Source organism: Syngnathus leptorhynchus, chromosome 14 (genome assembly GCF_054491065.1).
Source record: "Syngnathus leptorhynchus isolate UIUO chromosome 14, UIUO_Slep, whole genome shotgun sequence".
Classification (NCBI taxonomy): domain Eukaryota; kingdom Metazoa; phylum Chordata; class Actinopteri; order Syngnathiformes; family Syngnathidae; genus Syngnathus; species Syngnathus leptorhynchus.
In genome coordinates, this window is record NC_141208.1 from 3,436,065 (window position 1) to 3,458,374 (window position 22,310).

The following is a 22,310-nucleotide window of genomic DNA, read 5'->3' on the forward strand; positions in this document are numbered from 1 at the left end:
ATGACTGTCAACCCAAATAAATGTATATAACGCCTCATATTATATTCAGCATAAGCTTCAAAACAAACTGATGAATAACTAGTTTTCAAATCAGAAAACTAAATTAAATCGTTCATATATTTTAAGAAGATGTGATTTGCGATTTTTGTATTGAGATGAATTCAATGCGCAATTTGTCTTCGCGGGCCACATAAGATGATGTGGCGGGCCGTATCAGGCCCCCAGGCCTTGAGTTTGACACCTGTGCTCTAAACGGCTCTTGATTATTACAATACAAGGTGATAAATTTGATAATCGATTTGTTGTCAACTCATCAATTATTTTTGAAACCTCTCAAAACAAAACCCACAAGAACCATTTTGATGTCTCAACTTTTTTAGAAATCCATACAGAAAATGGATGGATGGCAGTTTCGGACATATTTGAGTGTCCAAAAATAATCCGAGCCTAATTTTCACAATTGAAATTGCACCTGAAAAACGCAGTTGACCTGATTTCTTGGGAATTTAGCGGAAAGCTGAATGTTATCGATGACGATTTGACAAACTGCTCCTCAAGGTCAAACAGCAAGATCATTAAAAGCGCAGGTTTTTTTGTGTGTGCATACGCGCAATTTCAAATGTCAATCATGCCAAATGGAGGGTGCTGCGTGGACAGCGGCATCTATGACGTCACACGCCGACCTCACTTGAGAAGAGAGGAAGAAGGACGGAGGTGTGTTTTGATCAGCCTTTGGTGGAAGCAAAAAGAGAGTCGAGCTGGATCCTCCCCCCCGCTACAGCAAGCAGGTGTTGCGTCGTGTCCGCTGCGTGGACCGAAGACGAGGAGGAGGAGGAGGAGGAAGGCTTTCCGCTCACTCGCCCTCCAGCGTCAGTCGGTGGCGTGCGAGCGTGCGTGCGTGCGTGCAGCCATCAAGACGCCAACAAATCCGGGAGAAGTGAAGGCGAACGAGCGTTGTGGATGTTTTGCGCGAGGCTCCAGCTGTGCGTTTTCCAGGCGTTGCGCGGATGTGTCCGCGCGCGGAGCTAATCCGCGTGCCTAATCCACGTTTGTCGCCCTTGCGCGGCTTTCTGAGCCGAGGATGAGGATGATGACGAGCTCCCCCCGCGACGCTGCAGCCGCCTTGCACTGCCACCGCCAGCAGCAGCTACAGCAGCAGCAGCCTCCTCCTCCTCCTCGCAGCCCTGCACCCCCGGTTCCTTGCGCATCCCAGGACGTGTTCCCCGCCGAGGCGCTCAGGTAACTGGCCCACGCGCCAGCATGGAGCTGTCCGAGGTCCGCTGTTCGAGCGCCAGCGAGGAACCGTACACCGCCAACCGCACGCTGAGCGTCGGCGGCAAGCGGCTGCTGTGGCAGAACGCAGTCCGCCACATCACCGAGCAGCGCTTCATCCACGAGCAGGGCGGCGCTGGCGAGCCTGAGCGGCCGGAGACGCGCAGGCAGTCGGCCGGCAGGACCTCGCTGGGCGGCTCGCTGGGCGGCTCGGGTTCGGCTGCGGGCTCAGCCGTGGGCGAGCGCCAGCACAACAACGGCGGCACTAAGGTGTTCCCCGAGCGGGCCAGCAGCGACTTGGGCTTCCTGCAGATGGACTGCGTGCCCACCAACTCTGACTTCTTCCTCAACTGGGGCTACACGTACCGTGGCGTGATCTTCCCCACGCTGCGCAACGCCTTCAAGTCGCGTGACCTGGAGCGCCTGTATCAGCGTTACTTCCTGGGCCAGCGGCGCAAGTCGCTGGTGGTCATGAACATCCTGGACGTGGTGACCAAGCTGACACTGCTGGCCCTGCACCTGGCCCTGGCCTCGGCGCCCGTGGACCCAGTCAAGGGGGCGCTGCTGGGATTTTTTGCTGGCGTGGAGGTGGTGGTCTGCACCCTGGTGGCCGTGCGCAAGGACGCCACCTCGCATGGCTACCTGCAGTACAGCGGCGCCGTCACCTGGGTGGCCATGGCCACGCAGATCCTGGCCGCCGGCCTGGGCTACGGCCTGCTGGGCGACGGCGTGGGCTACGTGCTCTTTGCGCTCTTCGCCACCTATGGCATGCTGCCGCTACCCCTGGCCTGGGCCATCCTGGCCGGGCTCTCTGCGTCCGCCCTGCACCTCCTCGTCAGGCTGCTGCTATCCCGAGAAGCGCCGCTCTCCGACAACCAAGTGGGTCCTCGCTCATGCACCGTGTGGCTTGTATGCTTGAGGTGGCTTGTTCCCTCCCTTGTGCCAAGTCAACTTGCTTTCATTGGGTTCAGGATGACCGCATCAAAGGTCAGGGGTCAGATGAGCTTCACAGTCGGCAGCGTTAATCTCACGCCGAGGTCGCTCAGAGGTCGGCAGAAAGGCGGGACGTAGATGTACCTGCCGGTTTTGAAATCCAAGCGGCTGGTTCGTTTGAGTCCTTTGAATGTTTTGAAAAAATATATATACATATATCAAGTCATTTGCTTGGAATAGGACCTTTAGAGCCCTTTCTGCCAATTTCCATGTTTCCTTCAAAAACAAATTTGATACCAAATGTCACGTCAGCTTTTGGTGGCTGGACGTCATACGTCGTCCCGAGTGCCCGTCCCAGCCAGTTCTTTTTTCTCTGGAAACAATAAGAAGCCGGAAGCGCCCCCACCTTCAAGCTTTTGAGATTACGCTCTGACAATCGCTCGTTATTCACGGGCACTTTTTTTTTTTTTAGATTAGATTTAACTTGCGTCACAAGGTAGGAAAATTGTGTCAAGCCATTTTTTTTGTCCCGAGGGAAGCTTTCCACAGCCGCATTCTGGGCTGCAAGATGGTTTCTATTCAGTCTGAGCTTTTTTGCACATTTTTGCCACATTTCAAGGGGTGCTGTTTTTTAAGGTAGTGTTTCGTGGCGCTTTTGGGCTTGTGTAACATCACTTTTGAAAGAAGAGTCACTGGCGCCGTTCCCCAAATGAGAGGCCAGGTGTGCATGCTTCATGCTGTTTAGTCGTTGTTGTCTTGACGCCAACATAACATGGCGAAAGTCCTTGATGGGCTAAGTGACGTCATTGTAGATGTTTGGCTTATTCAGGGCTGCTAGCCAAACTCATTTTGAGCGACCAGCCGCAGGCATTTATTCCCCCACCGCCAATTTGCTGTCTCGTGTTCCCATTGAGCTCTGTGCTGCCGCCTGCCTCGTTGTGGCCTAATGTGGCACTGCACGCAAAGTGTGCGACTCTTGCTTGCAATTAGCGGTCGCGGAGAGCAATGCTTTCAAAATACACAATGTGGGGGGTGTCTTGGAGGGCTTCTGAGTGAAGTGGCGGCAATTAGAAAGTCAATAGCCGTGCATATCACTCTCGCGCACGCACCCACGCGCATTCCCACACAAACCGCCATTAGCCGCCGCAACGTCTTTTTTTTTTTTTTTTCAAGGTCAAACTCGGCTTACCTGAAGCGACGGCTGCGGCTCGGAGATAAAAGGGGAAAATGATGAGAAGAGGGAAAAGGGGGGGTTACATCAGGCGAGCGTCGCAAAGAAGCGTTCTCTTTTTTTTTTTTTTTAATAGGGTGCCAACGTGGCAAGATGACTTTGTGGGCCGCGAACACCCGGTGACCCTTTTTCCCCCCCCCCCTTTCACACTTGCAATGATGCCTCATAAAAAAAGCATAGTGCCTCGACCCCAACTTGCTCCCATTTAGCAAATCCTGTCATGCTTGTACTTGGAACACAGAAAATCACATTGCAGTTGTTGACAAACATTATGAAACGCAAAAAGAGAACCTCCTTTGTTTTCATGAGTCAAAAGCTGACCTTAAAGGACTTGGACTGTTTATTGTTATTGTCATTTGTGTTTTTCTCTCATTGGAAAATTGAAAAAAAATTGAATTTGGGGACAAAGGCTCGTGTGGGCGTGCCCCAGCGCGCCGTGGTATTTCTAGCTGTGTGCACACAAAAGCACTCATGTTGCCGTCATGTAGTGCGACACCGTGCTGATATTTGACCTCGCTCGCCCGGCACGAAGGATCGGTCGCCAGGAATCCGGCGCCGCCTCCCGTACACAGACGTGCACTCGGCCGTGCTAAATGTTTCATGAAGCTTTTAGCGCACGCCGTGACCTCGCGGCCGCGTCTAAAAATGGCTGCAAAAAAAAAAAGCTCTTAGCGATTCACCACAATCAGGACACGACGCAGAGAAATAATCCGCCTCACCCCCAATCTTCCATTATTACGTTGATTAATTCATGCTAATGCTCATGAATTAATTGCAAATTCTCATTCAACTTGCATGTGTCAAAAGCTGCCGAGGTGACAAGCTATCAAAGCCCCCAAAAAAGCCAGCAGGGCAGCCTTCATTGTCTTTGGCTCCTTCCTTCGAAAAAGGAATTTGTCACATTCTGAAAATGGTGAATTTTGGCGAACCGTCACTCCCCAAATGCACTCCCTGCCGCCATTTTAATTAGGCAGCATTGCGGTGGAAGCGGTTGCTAGCGAGGAGACCTATCAATCGTCTCGCTGGCGCTGGCTGCGTCTCGCCGGACAATTTTGCCGCAAAAGTTCCGAGGCGGAAGTGAAGACCAGCGCGCCGCGTGTCGATGGTTTCCATTGAGCCACGAGACTCGACGAACAAGATGCACGCGCATGCGGCTGGCATGGGCGCCCCCCGCTGGTGACGGCGCACAGGAGGCTTCCGTCTTGATTTGTGTTCATCCTCCACTTTGAGCGTGATTTCAGTTGGGATTATCTCCCACAAGTAATCTATTCATAGCGCCCGTTCGGGTCAGCATTTAATGAGATTACGGGCGGGATTACGTTTATCTCTTTGAAATGCGGCAAAACAGCAGGTCGTCGCCCTCCGAAGGCCAACCGAAGGCCTTCGGAAGGCCCGCATCTCCTCGGACCGCATTCTAGCAAGCTTAATTGCAGCGCTTTCTAGCATTTGGGTCTGGACTGTGTGCGACAGCAATTCAGGGCCGAATTCTGCAGGCTAAGGAGCTTTTGGGTCCAAAGAGGTAATAGCGGGTTTCGGTATGAAAAGGCGGGCGGGCGCCTCTTCAAAGTCGTTCACCTCGCGAGTGCACCAAAGATAATCCTGAATTACGGCTCAGTGCCTCGCTCCCGTTTGAATTGCGCCGCTTTCTGATCTGATCCCAGATCAGCCATCGCCTCTTCTTAAGAACTTTTCCGAGTCTGCATTTTAAGCGCAAGAAGCGCCCTGTGAGTCGTGAGGAAAGCCCAAAATGAGAATCTCGTCCAAATTGCGAGAGGTTTGATATTGTCGCTATACACAATGTGCTGAGATCTGTCAAAATGCTGAAAATGGCCGGCACTTGAGGAGTTAATCGTCTTTTTGAGGGGGGGGGCTGTCCTTCCCTCCCATAAGACCGCTGAAAGGCACCCAATCGAATCCATTAGCGGCTCGTTGTGTCTGCCGTTTTTCTATTCCGGCTTTGGAGCGGTGCGCCGCGTCGTCTCCGGGGACGCGAGTCCGTCAGTGATTACATTTCACGATTGCTCTTCTCCCGCCGGCTGCCGTCTCCTCGGGGATCCTTGCGGCGAGCCGCCAGCTAACATGTTTACATCGCTCCTGCTGGAATAGGTCAGGCGGGGGAGGGCAGGCGTGCAACCATTAAAAGCAGGCGGATGGGCCAAAATCTTATCGGGACTTGAACTGGAAGTAGGGAAAAATGGGGACAAATTTGCCCAGTCGTAGAAGAGCAAAAACGATGGGAACGTCGCTTCTCGTGTTCCAATCCCAAAGCGTCCATCTGTCGAGCAACATATTGTGCAACCGGTCAATTTGCCTCCTCATTGCCGCAAGCTTGTCTGCGTTGGCGTCGCACGCCGCCCCGTTTTGCCACATTCACAAGTGGCACCTGTCAGCTCGTGACACATTTTCAAAGAATCTTCTAATGGCATGTATTCTTTATCATCCGCAACGAGTGCATCGCAAAGTGGCCGTTGTGGATGACTGCAGAATGGGAGCCGTGTTGCGTGTCTGCGGCTCCGATGTCTGAGGAAGCCCCCGTGTGTGCACTGTTGCCATGGTGATGTGGTCCGGGTCAGTCTGGATCATCCTGATGATGTTTGATGAAAACACACAGTAAGAAAGAAAAATACAGCGAGGGGCTTAGTGAGCAGATTTTTGTGCCAACATCTTGTGCCTGCAAATTCAAATGCTTCATGCTTATATTATTTTATCCAAATCGTTCAAGTCGTAAAAACAGTCCAAAATTATTGCCACGAAGACGTGCCCTTCTGAACTTCTTCTCTCCTCGTTACAAAACTTTGGCATCTTCCAGAACAAAACGTGGCAGCTTTTTAATTTGCGTACGTGCGCGCCTTGGCCTCGGGTATCCGGACCTCTCGGGCGGCAGCCGAGAAATTGAATCAGTGCTGATGGCCTTCTGGGAGAGATTGGCAATAACACAGTGGCATGCCATAATGGGTGCGCGTGTGAGCGTGCGTGCGGCCATCTTGCAGCCAGCGTCAGGGCCCGTTCTGACGCCTCTCATCCTCCCACACGGCGTGCGAGCGTGAAAAAAAGACTCAGCCAATTGGTGACACGCAGCTTGTTCAAATGTTGGTCAAGTGTCAAAGCTCTTAAAAGGCACAAGTGAGACAAACGCTTGAAGATTTGAAGCGAACCCGACGAGCAGTTCCGCCATTCTCCATGATGAAAAAGGCTCCGTAGGCTACCTTGACAATTTCAAAGCCATCTTCACGACTTGATGCTCAAACAAGAATTTGAGACAACTTTCCAGATGATTTAGCGAGTCAGCCGGGGGGGCAGGTGGCGTGTGTGTCTCTTGTGGGCCAACATGGGAGTCCTGGACGACCTTTGGCACCAAAAGAAGAGAAAGGCCTGCCCACACTTGTCTTCTGTGCTAATTACCCTCGGGAGAGTGTGCGTGTTTGTGACAGTGGCTGTTTGCGTTACGTTACATCATCTCTGCCCTCAAAGAGTGAAGGGGAGGGGGGGGGGGAGGCCGTGTGTCATGTGACCCGCTGGCCAAGCGTGTTGAACAAACAACGTAAAGACTCCAAATGGTGCTGAGAGGTCAAAGTAAACATTCGTTCAGCCGCAGAAAAGCCAAAAGCGGGATGGGGTGTCATGTACGTTGCGTTTAATGTGCCGCCGAGCGTACTAAACGATTTCCTTGCTGGCAGGTGGCGGCCCAGACAGTTCTGTTCATGTGTATGAACACGGCCGGGATCTTCATCAGCTACCTGTCGGACCGCGCCCAACGGCAGGCGTTTCTGGAAACGCGACGCTGCATCGAGGCCAGGTTGCGTCTGGAGACGGAGAACCAGAGACAGGTCAGTGCTGATCTCCAGCCAGACCTCCACACTGTCTGATGTGATGCGACACTTTGTAGTGATTGACGGATGTGTGTTGACGCCACGCGATGAATGAGCTCGACGAAGGGAGGGAGGCAAAGGCGGCCGCCGCATCGATCTGCTGTCGAGCGTTGGCCGAGCAAGTGGTGTTTGTTTACGCAAACGAACGCAGGCTGGGTGAAGAGTGGAAAGCTTTTCTGGCATCTCGTTTCCCGCAAGCCTCGGGGCTCGCGGCTGAAATGGAAAGAGGGGGCGTGGCTTGATTATTGTGTGTAAAGGAGATCAAAGTCATTCCGTTTTTATTGTCCTGGTCCTCAAAATGAGCTCCAGATCCAATGTTGTGGTGGCTGCACACTTATAAACTCGGATTGAGATCCAGTCCTTCACATCTGCTTTCAGATAAATCGGTCTCAAACACAGGGTGGTCATGAACTCGAGGATATTTCCATCCAACTTGGTCATTGACTGGACTTAAAAGTTCAGAATGTGTTCATCAACTCAATTCAGATCTCAAAACAACGGCCACAAAATGGATTTTGGTGAACGATGGTGTCTGTTTGTGTTCTTGCATCTTTGAGAAGTCCTTCCCTGACAATATGGCCTTTGCCTCTCTAGGAGCGTCTGGTTCTATCCGTCCTACCTCGCTTTGTGGTTCTGGAAATGATTAACGACATGACCAACGAGGAGGACGAGCACCTTCAACATCAGTTCCATCGGATCTACATCCACCGCTACGAGAACGTCAGGTCAGACTCAGTGGGCGCCAAAGGGTCCAAAGGGTCCGTGTCACCGGCGGAGACATCAGGCGACCAAAATAAATGTTGTCTTAGAGACCTGCTGGACACTTGAAAAAGTCACGTGGTCGCCTTCAGGTCACCTTCAGGTCGCCTTCAGGTCTCCGGACCAGTGAGACGGGCCCTTAACGAACGTTGCGCTGCATTGCGGCTCACCGCTTGTGTTGTCGTTGATGTGGAAAGTCCAAGCTGTGTCCAAGGCCAACCCGCAAAGTGACGTTTCCGTGTTTTATCCAGCATTCTTTTCGCAGACGTTAAAGGATTCACAAATCTTTCCACGACGCTGTCGGCTCAGGAGCTGGTGCGGATGTTGAATGAGCTTTTCGCACGCTTTGACCGCCTGGCGCATGTGAGCACAGCGCTTGCGCGTGCCGCCGCCGCCACGTTGCCCGCGGCGAAGGCTAAGGAGGTCGGGATGTGCTTGCAGGAACATCACTGCCTGCGCATTAAGATCCTGGGAGATTGTTACTACTGCGTGTCGGGACTTCCTGAGCCGCGGCAGGACCACGCCCACTGCTGCGTGGAGATGGGCCTCAGCATGATCAAAACCATCAGGTGAGCGCATCCGGGGGGTTGGGCGGCTCTTTGGATTTGTGAAGAACCAAGACCAAATGGGCGGGAGGTGGTCCTACGCGTGCACAATGTGCGTTTTGTCTGAGTCCAAGTGTTTTGTGCGTCGACGGCTCCTTGTCAGATACGTGCGCTCGCGCACCAAACACGACATCGACATGCGCATCGGGATCCACTCGGGCTCGGTCCTGTGCGGCGTGCTGGGCCTCAGGAAGTGGCAGTTTGACGTCTGGTCGTGGGACGTTGACATCGCCAACAAGCTGGAGTCCGGAGGCATCCCGGGGTGAGGACTCCGCACGTCCACCGCACGTCCACCGCCACTCCCTACTCATCCGTCCTCCCTCCTCCCCGCAGGCGCATCCACATCTCCAAAGCGGCACTGGACTGCCTGAACGGCGACTACGAGGTAGAGGCAGGCCACGGCAAGGACCGCAACGACTTCCTGCGGCGGCACAACATCGAGACGTACCTCATCAAGCAGCCCGAAGACAGCCTGCTGGCCCTCCCCGAGGACATTATGAAGGAAGCCGGCGGCGGCGGCGGCGGGGGTGGCACCGACTGTCGCGCCAGCTCCGCCACCTTCAACGAGGCGTCCTGGAGCCCCGAGCTGCCCTTCGACAACATCGTGGGCAAGCAGAACGTGAGTGCGGCCCGCCTGGCCTCCCGTCGGCATGCTTTCTTTCGTCTCACCTGTGCTGGACGATGTTGCCATGGTCATGAATGTGGGAAGCTTTTTCTCGCCACGGCAACGCCTGCTGTGCCGTACTGTCCGTGTATACGTCGTTCTGGGAAAACAGCTTCACGCCTCGTACATTCTCCAAAATGGTATTTCCTTGCCATGGGAAGCATTGAGCCCGGTGACCTGCGGTGAGCTCCTTCACAGCCGTTTGATGCGGTGCGTTTTGTATTTCTTGAAAAAGCGCCCCTTCCTTCCCCTCACGGCTGAGCGTGCATATGAAAGGATCCTGGCGGGGCTTCTGAAGCGTCTTTCATGTTGTCGCTCGGGCGCCACTCGCTCGGCAACCTCTTCCCGACTGTACCTCGAGCTCGTCTCCTGCTCGAGCCACTCTCTCACCTACCGACTCGATTGATCACGCTCGTGTCTTTTTTCCCCCGAATGACTTTCGCACGTGACGGGCCCGCCTGTGTATTTCTGAGCGTATTGTTAAAATGCACTTTCTTGAGGCGCGCTTAAAAATAACACGAGAGGCTCGTTCTTGCATTTCAACAAGGCGTGAAGAGCACTTCTCCGTTTGGAGTGCGCGTCTGCGCTTGAAGGGGTACTCTGCTTGGAGAGCCGCGTGCCATTTACGCCGGCGCGCCGGGCCCGACGTGGCCCGCTCGCACATTTTCACTCACGCATTTTGTGCCGTACGTATGTAAAATGTGTCTTGTTTATTTTCATAGTTGGGCTGGAACGGATGAAGAGCATTTCCATTCATTTCCATTGGAAGTGATGATCTGAGATACAAGCGTTCTCACCCAGCCTTGTATCTCATGACACTGTGTGGTCTCGTGTGCTATAAAGACCTTTGTTTCTTTGTCCTTTTCTTTTGTGCACGTCTGGAATGAAAATCCCAACAACACGTCGCATTTTGCTCTTCCTTCATCTCTCGTTTGTCTCGTTCTTTTTTTTTGGTGTTTATGCCGATATGAATGAAGGAGGGGCCGCGGCCGCGGCCGCAGCGGCAACGGCAACCACATCCCGTTCATTGTATGTGCATGTGCTTTCCCCCCTAGACTCTGGCCGCCCTAACGAGAAATTCAATAAATCTGCTTCCAAACCATCTCGCACAAGCTTTGCATGTCCACTCCGGTCCTGAGGAAATTAACGAGCGAATAGAGAGCGCCATCGACTTGCGGAGTGGCGATAAGTTGAGGAGAGAGCATATCAAAGCGTTCTCGCTGATGTTTAAAGACTCCGGCCTGGAACGCAAGGTAGCCAGACCGGGCCTCGGAGACGCCGCCCGCGTCTTCGCCGTCTTTGCTTTGCTTTGTATTTTTCCCTCTTCTTTCAGTCTTTTTCTTCCTTTTGGGCGTTTCCCTCCTTGCAAAAACACGCACGACAATGCCAAATTTGCACAACAGTTTGCAAAATTTTCTAATTTCGCATACATAAGAACGGATCGACGTAAACCGAGGACCCCCTGTATATCCAAACTATCTGCTCGTGTATCCACTGTGGCATAGCTAGCCTGCTAATTTACGCGTCATATGGAACGGAGATGCTAATTGACTCAACATATCAAACATAGCTACGAATTTACTGACGAAATCAAATCTATTTCCGATATCCTAGCTTAACAATGAGAACTCGTTCTCTTATCAGGTGTAACTTAGCAGCCGAGTACTGATCATTAGCAGCGGGCGGGACTTGGCTAACAACTAGCGGCCGACAGTTAGTGGCCAACCGTTAGCAGCTAGCAGCGACCCTGACAACCCCGCCTGTCGCTCCCGTCTCTCTCTCTCTCTCCCATCCCTCTATTTCGCTATTTCTCTGTCAAGGTTTGTGGCGTTTGGTGTGGCATGCTAGCATGTTTGATGTGTTACATTGTAGTTCTAGCATACCCGAGCGCGTTTCCCGTCTCACACTCACCGTCTTGTATCGCTCCCTTTTCTTCTTCCTTGCCGTTCAAGTACTCGCAGATGAGGGATGAAGTTTTCAAATCCAACCTGGTTTGCGCCTTCATCGTGCTCCTCTTCATCACCACCATCCAAAGTCTGCTGCCCTCTGCCAGGTGAAAGACCTCGTCCACATTGACCCCCCCAAAAAAAAGAAACACAAGCTGGAATATTGTTCTGCTCACGATGTGAAAGTTAATTATTGCTTTACTCACTCACCGTCTGAGCATTCACCTCAGCCGACTGCTAGCTAAGCCAGCTGACGTGCTCAAACTGAGTCAGATAGTCACGCACTATGTGAAAATCAAAATGCTACTTAATAACACTTTGTCACTATATTGTGAAACCCAGCCAAATTCTGTCAAAGCGAGTTTCCGACTTCCAGAGTCTTGCCAACCGACAGATCGTTGATCACACCGCTCGCATCAAAGTGAGCTGTGATTTTTAGCCGCCATATCAGCAAAGAGCAGACCTCGTCGAGCGCCGCACTGACGACTTTAGTCACGGCGAGACCGAGCTCGGCGCCAACTTAGTCACGTAACGACGGCAACCTCCATATGTGACGTGGCCGCCCGCCCGCAGGATGGTGCCGATGGCGGTGCAGCTGTCGGTCCTGATCCTGCTGCACTCGTGTCTGGTCCTGGCCACCACGGCCGAGGACTACAAGTGTTTGCCGCTGGTCCTGCGCCGGGCCTGCTGCTGGATTAACGAGACGTACGCAGCACGCAACGTGGTCATCTTTCTCTCCATCCTCATCAACTTCCTGGCGGCCATGATCAACATGGTGAGTTGCCGTTCCAAAGGGCACCACCCGCTACCGGCCCACTCGCAGGCTGACATTTGTCCACGCGGCAGTTGTGGTGCGACTCACGCGAGTCGGCCTCCAGGAACGACACCTTGGGCCGTTCCGACGCCGTGGCTGATATCTGCTTCTACCCGGAGGTACGCGTGCCCTCGCACCCGCCGCGCCATGATGCCCCGTCCTCCATCTTGCCATAAGCCATTGTTGTGCTCTTTGCCTTTGCAGTACTTTGTGTTCACTGGCGTGCTGGCCATGGTGACGTGCGCCGTGTTCCTGCGCCTCAACTCGCTTCTCAAGTTAGCCGTGCTGCTGCTGATGGTGGCCGTCTACTCGCTGCTCACCGAAGCCTTCTACGCAGCGCTCTTCCTGCGCTACGACGCCACCCACCGAAACACGGGGTGAGCGCACGCACCAACCGCCCGTAAATGACATGGCAACGACATCATCACGCATCAAAGTGGCAAAAGAAAGCCAAAAGGGGCCATGATGAAAATGAGCCAGTGATTTATATGCAAACAGCACCAAGTGTTCCCCTTTGTAGCGGTCGCTAGTTAGAAGTCGCGAGCCGCCGCTCGAGCCGGAGGCTGACCTTCACCTTGGCAACCGCTCAGTGCGGCTGCGGTTTCCGTGGAAACGCTTTGCTTGACCCGCTCCTGGGAAGGCACAAAAGAAAAGATCTTGCTGCAAAATGATGATGCTAATGATGATGATGGTTTTAGGAACTTCCTGGGCACCAAGGAGACGTCGCTGCTTCTCATGGCCATGTTCCTCCTAGCCGTCTTCTACCACGGACAGCAGGTTAGAAACATACACACAACATTTATTCTTTTTATTTGAAAGTGTTACTTTGGTTGCATGGATTTTTTTTCCTTCATTTTTTTTTTTTATGACCTTTGCCCACTTGTGTGGTTGCGGAGCAGCTGGAGTACACGGCGCGACTGGACTTCTTGTGGCGCGTCCAGGCCAAAGAGGAAATCAACGAGATGAAGGAGCTGCGAGAGCACAACGAGAACATGCTGAGGAACATCCTGCCCAGCCACGTGGCCCGACACTTCCTGGAGAAGGAGCGCGACAACGAGGTGGGAGGCTGGCCGCTTGCCGACAAGTGTTCCGCTTGGCATTACTGCCCTCCGCTGGCGGAAGTGCCTAACTGCGCCTTGACTGGAGCTTAACGGCCCCCCGCATTTCTTTCTGGCCGTGTTGTTGGGGCGCACGCAGGAGTTGTACTCGCAGTCGTACGACTCGGTGGGCGTGATGTTCGCGTCCATTCCGGGATTCGCCGACTTCTACTCACAGACGGAGATGAACAACCAAGGAGTTGAATGTCTGCGACTGCTCAATGAGATCATCGCAGACTTCGATGAGGTAGTTTGTCTTTCTGTGTGTGCGCACGTGTCGATGCTGTTTGTTGAGGAATGTTGTGTATGTCCGCGTGTTGACGTGCGTACGTGTAGTTACTGGGCGAGGAACGCTTCCAGGACATCGAGAAGATCAAAACCATCGGCAGCACATACATGGCGGTGTCAGGCTTGTCTCCTGAGAAGCAGGTGAGCGCGGCGATGTTGTAGCGGCTGGGGTCGAATGCCATCGGCTGACGCGTGTCGCGGCGGTGTCTCGACAGCAGTGCGAAGACAAATGGGGCCACCTGTGCGCGCTGGCCGACTTTGCCATCGCTCTCAACGAAAGCATCCGAGAAATCAACAAGCACTCCTTCAACAACTTTGAACTTCGGATAGGTACCGGTGGCCGCGTCGTTCCCGTCGGATGACCCCGTTTGTGTGCTTGACGATGTTTGATTCCTTCCTCCGTCTTCCACGGGCAGGCATGGCGCAGGGCTCGGTGGTGGCGGGCGTGATCGGCGCCAAGAAGCCGCAGTATGACATCTGGGGCAAGACGGTGAACCTGGCCAGCCGCATGGACAGCACGGGCGTGAGCGGGAAGATCCAAGTTCCCGAGGAGACCTCTGCCGTCCTCAGGGAACGCGGCTTCGCCTTGGAGTACCGCGGTGAGATCTACGTCAAAGGCATCAGCGAGCAGGAGGGCAAAATCCGCACGCACTTCCTGTCGGGCCGCGTGCTGCCCAACCCGCTTATCCTGCAGCCGCGTAAGATGACGGGCCAGTACTCGCTGGCCGCCGTGGTGCTGGGCCTGGTCCAGTCGCTAAACCGGCAAAAGCAGAAGCAGATCCTCAACGACAACAACAACTCGGCCATCATGAAGGCGCACCACCATCACCACTACAACCGCAGGACGCTGCTGGCCAACGACGGGGGCGCCACCCACCACGCCGACGCCCCCGAAAAGACCGACGCATCCTGAGACAGGGGCCCGGCGCAAAAACAAAACCTCGATTCCGAACCGGAAACTTTCCCTGGGAATTTGGAGGACAGGTTGCCCGCTCGGGCCAGTCGGCTAGCATGGCTAGTGTGGCTAGTGTGGCCTCACACTTTTCAGGTCGGGCCTTTGAATCTGAGCTGCGGCGTTGTTAGCGTCTTTGCGTCTTCTTTCAAAAGAATAGAATCCTTGTCACCCGACCAGAAAGTTGGAGGCTGAAATCTAAGCACCCACCTTTGTTTTTGTTTTGAGTTTCTGCATATAACCGCAACGGTTGAGGTTTGAGCACCTATCGCGGCCTTGCTGTGTGTAGTTAGCACGATTCTCGCTAATCGTGTTGACTTCGTTTTGCTTGGGATAGGTTGAAATGCGGGCTCCCGCCTCTTTTGCAGATGACAAAGGTTCAAATGCAGGCTCCTCCTTCCCTTCTTGGAGTTAGCATGTTTGGCACCATGTGGAATCGTTTTCACGTTGTTTTGGCTACAACAAGAAAGGCGAAGGTTGCGAGACTTCCTGATTTTTGCGCAAGTAGCAGCGGGCGTCCTCACACATTCCAAAGCTACATTAGCATGTTAGCTTCCTCAAACGTGAGATGGACTGTTGAGTAGAATTCTGCTTGTCTGCCATCAATTCCCATGGAAAGTTTTCCAGTTTGAAAATTTCTGTAATTATGCAACCCCGGTGGGGGGCAGAGGCCATTGGAACCGCCGGACCTCACGAATGTTGTCGGGATGGGACCCGCTTGGCGTGTGTCGTTCTTTTTTTTCTCCGGAGCATCCAGATGGCGTTCCTGTCGTCAGTCACGTCCTCTTTTTATGTGACCTTGAACCCCTCCAGACTTTGACACGCCCTCCTTCCCTTGACGCTGTCCATCTTTCTTTTTTCTATTTCTTTTATATGCGACCGCTCAATTAAAATGTTTAATTTTTTATAACAGTCCCTTCTGCTGTGTTCAGTCCTTTGCTTTATGGAAGGGAACGGAAGGAATGAAGGAATACTAGGGAAGAATAAGGGAAAATGGTTGGAAGAAAGGAAAGAAAGGACAAGGGACCAGACAAGGAAGAAATTAAGAAAGAAAATGAGTCTGTCACTTTCAGGAGCTTGACGTTTCCATGGTGACGTCGCAGTCTTTTGCAGTGCGCCTGAGTTTCCACTAGAGGTCAGAAAACGACCATGACTCACTTCTTGCAGCTACTGGTGATCACGAGTTAGCAACAGAGACACTTACCGATGTCTCTCAGGAATGTTGCAGAATTTACACCCCGGTCTGGTCAGAGGGTATCAAAGTCCTGTTCTTGGCCTAGCCCTACCACATCCAACTAAGGAGATGATGATGGTACAATAAAAGTCACGGATGGAAAAAAACCGACATGCACCAACGTAGCGAAATTTCAAATGGGTAATTAAAGGGAGGGCAGTTGCCATGACGACCGTCTCCTGCTATGTACTGTCACACAAAAAAACGTCATGACAATACGTTTGTAATACTGTAATATTTTATATTTTTGTATAAGGAATATTTTCAAAAATGATATGACAATAACCCGAGATAAATACTTTTGAAATGGCAAGCAAAGCCAAAACCCCCTCTGCCTTGGCCAAACATGGTACAATCCCGCAGCACTTTGCTATAAATTGCGTCGGTGAAATTTTTACCGGTTAGCCAGTTACACAGAGAAAGACACTAACCCTGCCGAAAGCCCGTACCCAGGTAACCCCACTTAATGTTATTCACACATTTGCTGCTTGGCTAGACGTTACGTGGAGACACGTTGTCTTAGCATACACGCAAGAAAATAATGTTGACTTCCCCTTGGAGACCATCATCCTACATTTCCATTTCCGCCATCAAGCGTCATCTCTTACGCCAAGCTGCCGTGGCCGCGCCAGCCTGTTGCTAGGCAACAGGCCCCGCAGCCCCACCGACCGCGGCGTATCGCTTGCAAAATGGCTGATGGAGACAATCGCGACGAGCCGTCAAAGGAGAATCTTCAGGATGGAAGGAAGGGAAGGTGACAAGAAAAGGGATGAAGTACAGGAAGGAAGGAGGTCAAAGTGAAAAGATGGAGAAAATCATGATAAAAGAAGAACAAAACAGACTGCGTGCTGGTTCAGGAAGACGCTACATAATGTTCAACACGTATGCATGTGCACACATATGGCATCCCGTATTTTCCCTCCCTCCCTTCCCTCCTTCCTCATCTTCTTTCCATTCATTCATCCTTCCTTCGCATCTGCGCCTGTTGCTAGGCGAAAGTGGGCATAGACGTCGCCTTGGCAACAAATGGTCACGATGCAGGGTGCTGGCTGGCCAATCACGCAGTTTGAATTCGCTTCTTGGCAGTCAGAGATGAAAGATGTGCTTCTTCCGCCACAGTAGTGCTAGCAATGCTAACAGTGCTCACGACACCAACAATTGTATCAGTGCTATGAGTACCTACAATTCTACCAATGCTATGAGTCCTAACACTGCTAGTGGTGTTATCAATAACAATGCTAAAAAAAAACAATAAAGATGCTATTAGTGCTAATGATGTTAGCGGCACTAACTATGGTGTCAGTAGAAACGGTAGAAAGAGTGTGAATGACAAGGCGACGCTGAATTGGAAACAAATATTTGACGTCCTCCGGGAATGGACGAGCTGCAATGTCACAGAAGCCACAAAACAACAAGAATTCAGTTTAGTAGTTCCTTGTGTTGTTTTTTTGTTTTGTTTTTTAATTCCGACTGTTGCACCATTTTCAACAAGTCAACATACAAGTTTAATTTCTTAATTTTTTTGTTTTCTAGGAGACTTAGAGCGAGCACCGCTGGCTGGGATTGAGACACGGTTGGCATGGAAACGCACACCAGCTTTTCCCCCAACGGACCCAAAACATGGGACCGGAACGTACATGCAAATTAAGGCCAGAACACGCAATGACACGTATGCCACGAGCGTGTCGACGTGAAGTCTAAAGTGAAATCTAAAGTTTGAGGAGACGTTCTCATTCAGGAGCAGTACCCTCAAACTTTCAACTGCACACGCGTGCACATGCATGTACACGACCTGCACATGTGTGTGAACGCGGGACTTTTATGAGAATGAGGAGTTGCCAAGCGCGGTTGCCATAGAAACAAGCTTCCCCCCCCCACATTTTAATTTGGCATCCAAAACCTTGAGACGTCCCCGTTCTGATGTCTGCTTTTTTTCTCTGGTGACTAGAACCAGATCAGAATTAATTCAGAAGCCTATGCAGCATCCAGACTAGCACCAAAAACTAGACCAGGACAAATATTGAACCAGACTTTTTCCACACTTGTCCCGGGCCAGATCAGTAACAATCAACTCATTCACTGCCATTAACGGCTATAGACGTCAAAGAGCCATTTTAACTGGTTTGGCAGTGAATGAGTTAAGCCACACCAGGACCAGTCAAGAAACAGACTAAAATCAGATCAGCACCAGAGTTGAAGTAGTCCAGTACTAGGTTAGAACCAAAGCCAGTCTAGTACCTGTTAAGAACCAAACTGGAATTAGACTAGAACATGAACTGGAACATACTTGTATCAGACCCAATTTAAAACAAGACCAGAACTGGACTAAACCCAGACCCGTTCCAAAGTAGAACCAATGTAGAAAAAGACTATTCCCAGACCAGTGCCAGTTGAGTACCAGACTGGTCCTAACAGACCAGATTTAATTTAGAACCAGATTATTCACATGCAGTCCAAGACTAATCTAGAGCCTACCACCGGAAGTGCCATACTACCAAATTAGAACCTGACAATTCGATAAACCAGGATCAATTCAGAAGCAGACTGCTTCGAAACGAGTAAAAGGTTGGCGCCACCCAAGAACCCGAATGGAATTAGACTAGACCCAGATCAGAACAAGACTACACCCAGATCAGTGTCAAATCAGACTCAATTTAGAACCTATCTAGTTTAGATCAAAATCAGACTCAAAGTAGCCCAGAACCAGATTAAAAGAAGGCCAGAGTCAGATTGTAATCAGATCAGAGTTGCGTAGAGTACTAAAGATCAGGTTCCAAACCAGCGTAGAAATCTTAAAAATGTAATTTAAATACAAATCTGCTATTGACTATTTAGGAAATCTTTGACTATTTTGGGACCATTTTAAGAAAGTTTTATATGAGGGGGCGTGGCCAAGGCGATTATGCGACGGCATGAGATGACAGGCGGGTTCGGGTGTCGCTCCAGCGGGTTTGTCGGTGGTCATTCTTGATTCTCATTTTTGTCCAAAGTGGTTGTGGCTTTCCCGCGGGTGTCCACCAATCAATCTTGAGCGTTGGTGCTTTGATCTTTGCTCTGATCCTTGTTTGGTGCCTCGGCAGAATCTTTGGGCGGAGCTTCAGGGGCCACTGACTCCTTGGGGGTCTCCTTGGGGGTCTCCTTGGGGGTCTCGCTGGCTTTGGGGTCCGCCTCAGCTTTGGGGGCCTCAGTCTTTTTGGCGTCGGCCTCATCTTTGACGGCGGGGGCAGGGGCCTCTTTGGGAGTAGGCTCGGCCGCAACCTCCTGGGTCTTGGTGACCTCGCCGTCCGCTACGGGCTCGGCGTTGGGCCCTTTCTCCTCGGCGACGGCGGTTGCGGCCGGTGCCGCCTCCTTGGAGGGCGTCACGTCCTTGGCAGCAGGGGCGGTCTCGTCTTTGACGTTCTCTGCTACCTGGTTGTCGTCGGAACCGGACGCCTCCCCTGCCTTGGCGTCCTGCTCTTTAGTCTTGTCGTCGTTGACGTTGTAGCCCTTCTTCTTGCTCAGTTTGCCTCCCATGACGGACGGACCTCGGGCGTCTGCGTGGACAAAAACCACAAGGCCACAATGTGAATGCACGGCATTCGGTTGTCACACGCGCACCGTTGAAAAAGTCTTCATGCCACATGTTGCTAATTGATATACCGGCGATGAGGCAAGACCACAAAATATGCGCAACTCCCAAGCGACCGATGAACTGGCCCAACATTTCAACTGGTGTCTTTCAGAGGATGCATCTCCATTCATAGAGATTCACGAGGGCTCAACTCCAAATGACCCCGAATAGATGAAGGGGGGGCTGACACACTTTCCTGCAGGGCAGCCAATCTCACAGCTTGTTATATTTTATATATTATATATAGACCACTCTGGTCTTCATAAATGTGGGATTGGCCTTGTGTAAATGTCCATTTTGGCCACGGTGTGACGAAAGATGATAACCGTGACCGAGATGACTAGTGCGAGTGGAAGTTAATGATTGCCCCGTGCACAAAGTCAACAGAGATGAGCGCGCAACGAGCAAACCTTGTTATCGCTCAACTCTGGTGAGGTGTTAACTTTCATATCTGGCGTCGCCATGGCAACATTTGTCTCATCCTTCTTCCAATCCCATCAAAGCAAAAAAAAAAAACTCGCGTTCCCTCCGGGACTTGACACAAATACCGCACATGAAAGCATTTATTTCCCAAAATGACGACACCATTCACAATGTGTTCCCGATATGAAACCGAGAATTTTCCCACTTCGGTTTTTTGCCTCAAAGACGTACACCCGCTCCTGTCTGACGGCGAGGCGTATTAAATTGTTGGTGTCAGGCAGAAGCCTCAGACCGCCTCCCTGTCTCTTCCTCTGCATGACGAAAGTGCCCACACGCTAGCCAGCTTTCTTTTTTTGAAACATTTTCTCCGTTTAATTTTCTCTGTGACAGCTGACAACGAGGCACTCTAAAGTGGATGTCGGCAAGCCGTCAGACACGTTCTACTTGAATTTTGACCTGAATGAACTTTTTCGTTGTCAAACAAAGCGGCCTGCCCTGCAGGCTAACAAAAACATTTCTATTGTTCCCTTTTGTTTAATCGTTCACAATCATTTTGCCCTCACGCCCGTCACTTGCGGTTTTCAACAAAGACGAGGTGACAGATGGCGCTCGCAGCCACAGGGGGCGCTGTAGCACCAGTGACTCTTCTTTGTCTTGCGTTTACCTTCTCCCCAGCGGCGGCCACAAATTCCTTCCAAGCAAACGGCGTATTTCGCTTCAAATCCTCTTTGTCTTGCGTTTGCCTTCTCACCAGCGGCGGCCACAAATTCCTTCCAAGCGAAGGGCGTATTCCGCTTCAAATCCACCCGAGGCCTGTGACAACTCAGAGACACGCGCAATTGCTTCCATTGGTATCGCGCCGCCTGACGCTTAAGATGGCCGCCGTGTCTGTTGATGGCATTTTTTTTACGCACACAAGTCGGCAAGCTGACAAGCAAGCAAGCCAGCAAGTCGATAGACACTCTGCAACAATGAAACAAGTGGGCCAGCACAAATGTGCCAAAATGTCCTCGGAGCTCCTTTGCGGGCAGTGTGGCCGGCGCAAGCTGTCTTTAGCACCAATGCACACCAGAGAGAGCGGTGCCGGCACGTGGCAGCCATTTTGCGTTTGGCACAAAAGATATGGCGGCGCCATGAGAGACCAGTTGAGTTGAGAGAACAAAAAAAGATTCATTTTTATCCAATTATTTGGATTGGATCAATGGGTGTTGTGAAGTGTGCTGGTGCCATTGAACGCTGGTGGCTCTCAAATTTCTGCCCCCTCCCTCCAAACACACACAAATTTGACCAAGGCACCACCATGTTATATAGTACTTCGGCGAAAACATGCCAATTATTGAACAATGCGTTTTAATTAAAAGCAAATGTTGATTCACAGACAGACGGACCAATCCGAATCCTGCACACAAGAACAATCACATCTTTACAAAAGGAGCCGTGTGTGTGTGCGCGCGCGCGTGCATGTGTCTGGAGTAACAAATGCCCCCACCCCGCCTCCGCTCGGGAAGGTGGCATCGCTCCCATCCACACCCTGCGCAAACTGCGCATGCGCGCCACCGCAAACAAAGGACCGCTATACAGCCACCATTAAGTTGGCTTGCGCGCGTCGCTCGTAATGACTAAACAACATCGAATACGGCAAAGATGCACAAGGGTATCCATATTTCATAATTGTAATTGTACTTAATTATTTTTTGTTTCGTTTATATATATATATATATATATATATATATATATATATATATATATATATATATATATATATATATATATGCAACATATTCCTCTCACATGCGCGTGCCCGCCACTCCACCAGCACGCGGCACACGCCCCTTTTTACGCGTTCCCTCGGCTCCAGGAAAGGGGAAAAACGAAGATAGAATAAAACAGACATAGAAAGAAATAGCGAGCACCTAATGCGTGATGTATTATTAAAATGTAATATTTAGCCCCCCATGAAGGTGCCATTTCTGACGTCCACGCACGCCGCCGTGCGTTTCGGCCACGCATCTTTTGTCTGCCGCGGAGCGCATGCCCAGAAAAGACAAATGTGAAAACGGCGCAAAAGAAGACAGCTTTAATGCTGACGAAAATAATAAGATTGAACATTTTGGAGTGGAACGAAGAAAGCGGGCGTTACCTTGTAGGCGGAACTTGTGCGCGGGGCTCCTGGCTGCTCCTTAGTCTGCTGCGTGCGTGCTTGTGCGTGACGCGCTCCGCGCTCGGCTCGGCGAAGCTCTGCGAGGCTGCGCGTGCGCGAGCCCGCGCACACGCACGCACCCTTGCTGGCGCGCGCCCCAGACGTGCATCTGTTGAATTGAATCAGAGAGAAAATAAACGACAAAATCACAATTTATGATTACTTGTAATAATTTTGGAGTATCCCACAGAATCTTATTGACGCCACACGGAAAATAGTCATTGTCATGCTATAACGTGATGAATTTCACCTTGTAAACGGATAGATTTGTAAAGAATAAAGTATAAAGTTTGAATTTTCTCATCAACAATAAACCCTAGTCAGGTGTTGCCAAAATGAAAGATTTCCTTTTGAATGTCTACTTTTCTTAGGAGCGGTAATATCTGCATAGATCTTAATTTTAATGCAAAATG

At 51.3% G+C, this 22,310-nt stretch overlaps 2 protein-coding genes across 2 annotated transcripts; one reads left to right on the forward strand and one right to left on the reverse strand.

Moving 5' to 3' along the window:
* The first annotated feature begins 1,260 nt into the window (after positions 1 to 1,260).
* On the forward strand, positions 1,261 to 15,756 carry adcy8 (adenylate cyclase 8 (brain)). The gene is made up of 18 exons (XM_085929520.1): positions 1,261 to 2,151; positions 7,114 to 7,263; positions 7,900 to 8,030; positions 8,316 to 8,427; positions 8,506 to 8,633; positions 8,773 to 8,931; positions 9,003 to 9,288; positions 10,389 to 10,586; positions 11,286 to 11,386; positions 11,853 to 12,054; positions 12,126 to 12,212; positions 12,298 to 12,470; positions 12,792 to 12,870; positions 12,993 to 13,151; positions 13,291 to 13,437; positions 13,527 to 13,619; positions 13,694 to 13,808; positions 13,895 to 15,756. Exons 1-18 carry the CDS (start codon positions 1,261 to 1,263, stop codon positions 14,389 to 14,391), a joined length of 3,708 nt encoding a protein of 1,235 aa, XP_085785646.1. The 3' UTR covers positions 14,392 to 15,756.
* A 1,348-nt stretch (positions 15,757 to 17,104) lies between these two features.
* basp1 (brain abundant, membrane attached signal protein 1) lies at positions 17,105 to 19,189 on the reverse strand. Its single transcript, XM_085929525.1, has one exon. The coding sequence runs from the start codon at positions 19,175 to 19,177 to the stop codon at positions 18,686 to 18,688; it is 492 nt and encodes a 163-aa protein (XP_085785651.1). The 5' UTR covers positions 19,178 to 19,189; the 3' UTR covers positions 17,105 to 18,685.
* Positions 19,190 to 22,310: the final 3,121 nt, after the last annotated feature.

Coding starts and splice junctions, on each gene's coding strand:
- adcy8 (XM_085929520.1), top strand. CDS start 1,261: ATGGAGCTGTCCGAGGTCCGCTGTTCGAGCGCCAGCGAGGAACCGTAC. Junction 7,264..7,899: donor AGACGGAGAACCAGAGACAG/GTCAGTGCTGAT, acceptor TTGCCTCTCTAG/GAGCGTCTGGTTCTATCCGT. Junction 10,587..11,285: donor ACTCCGGCCTGGAACGCAAG/GTAGCCAGACCG, acceptor TTGCCGTTCAAG/TACTCGCAGATGAGGGATGA.
- basp1 (XM_085929525.1), bottom strand. CDS start 19,177: ATGGGAGGCAAACTGAGCAAGAAGAAGGGCTACAACGTCAACGACGAC.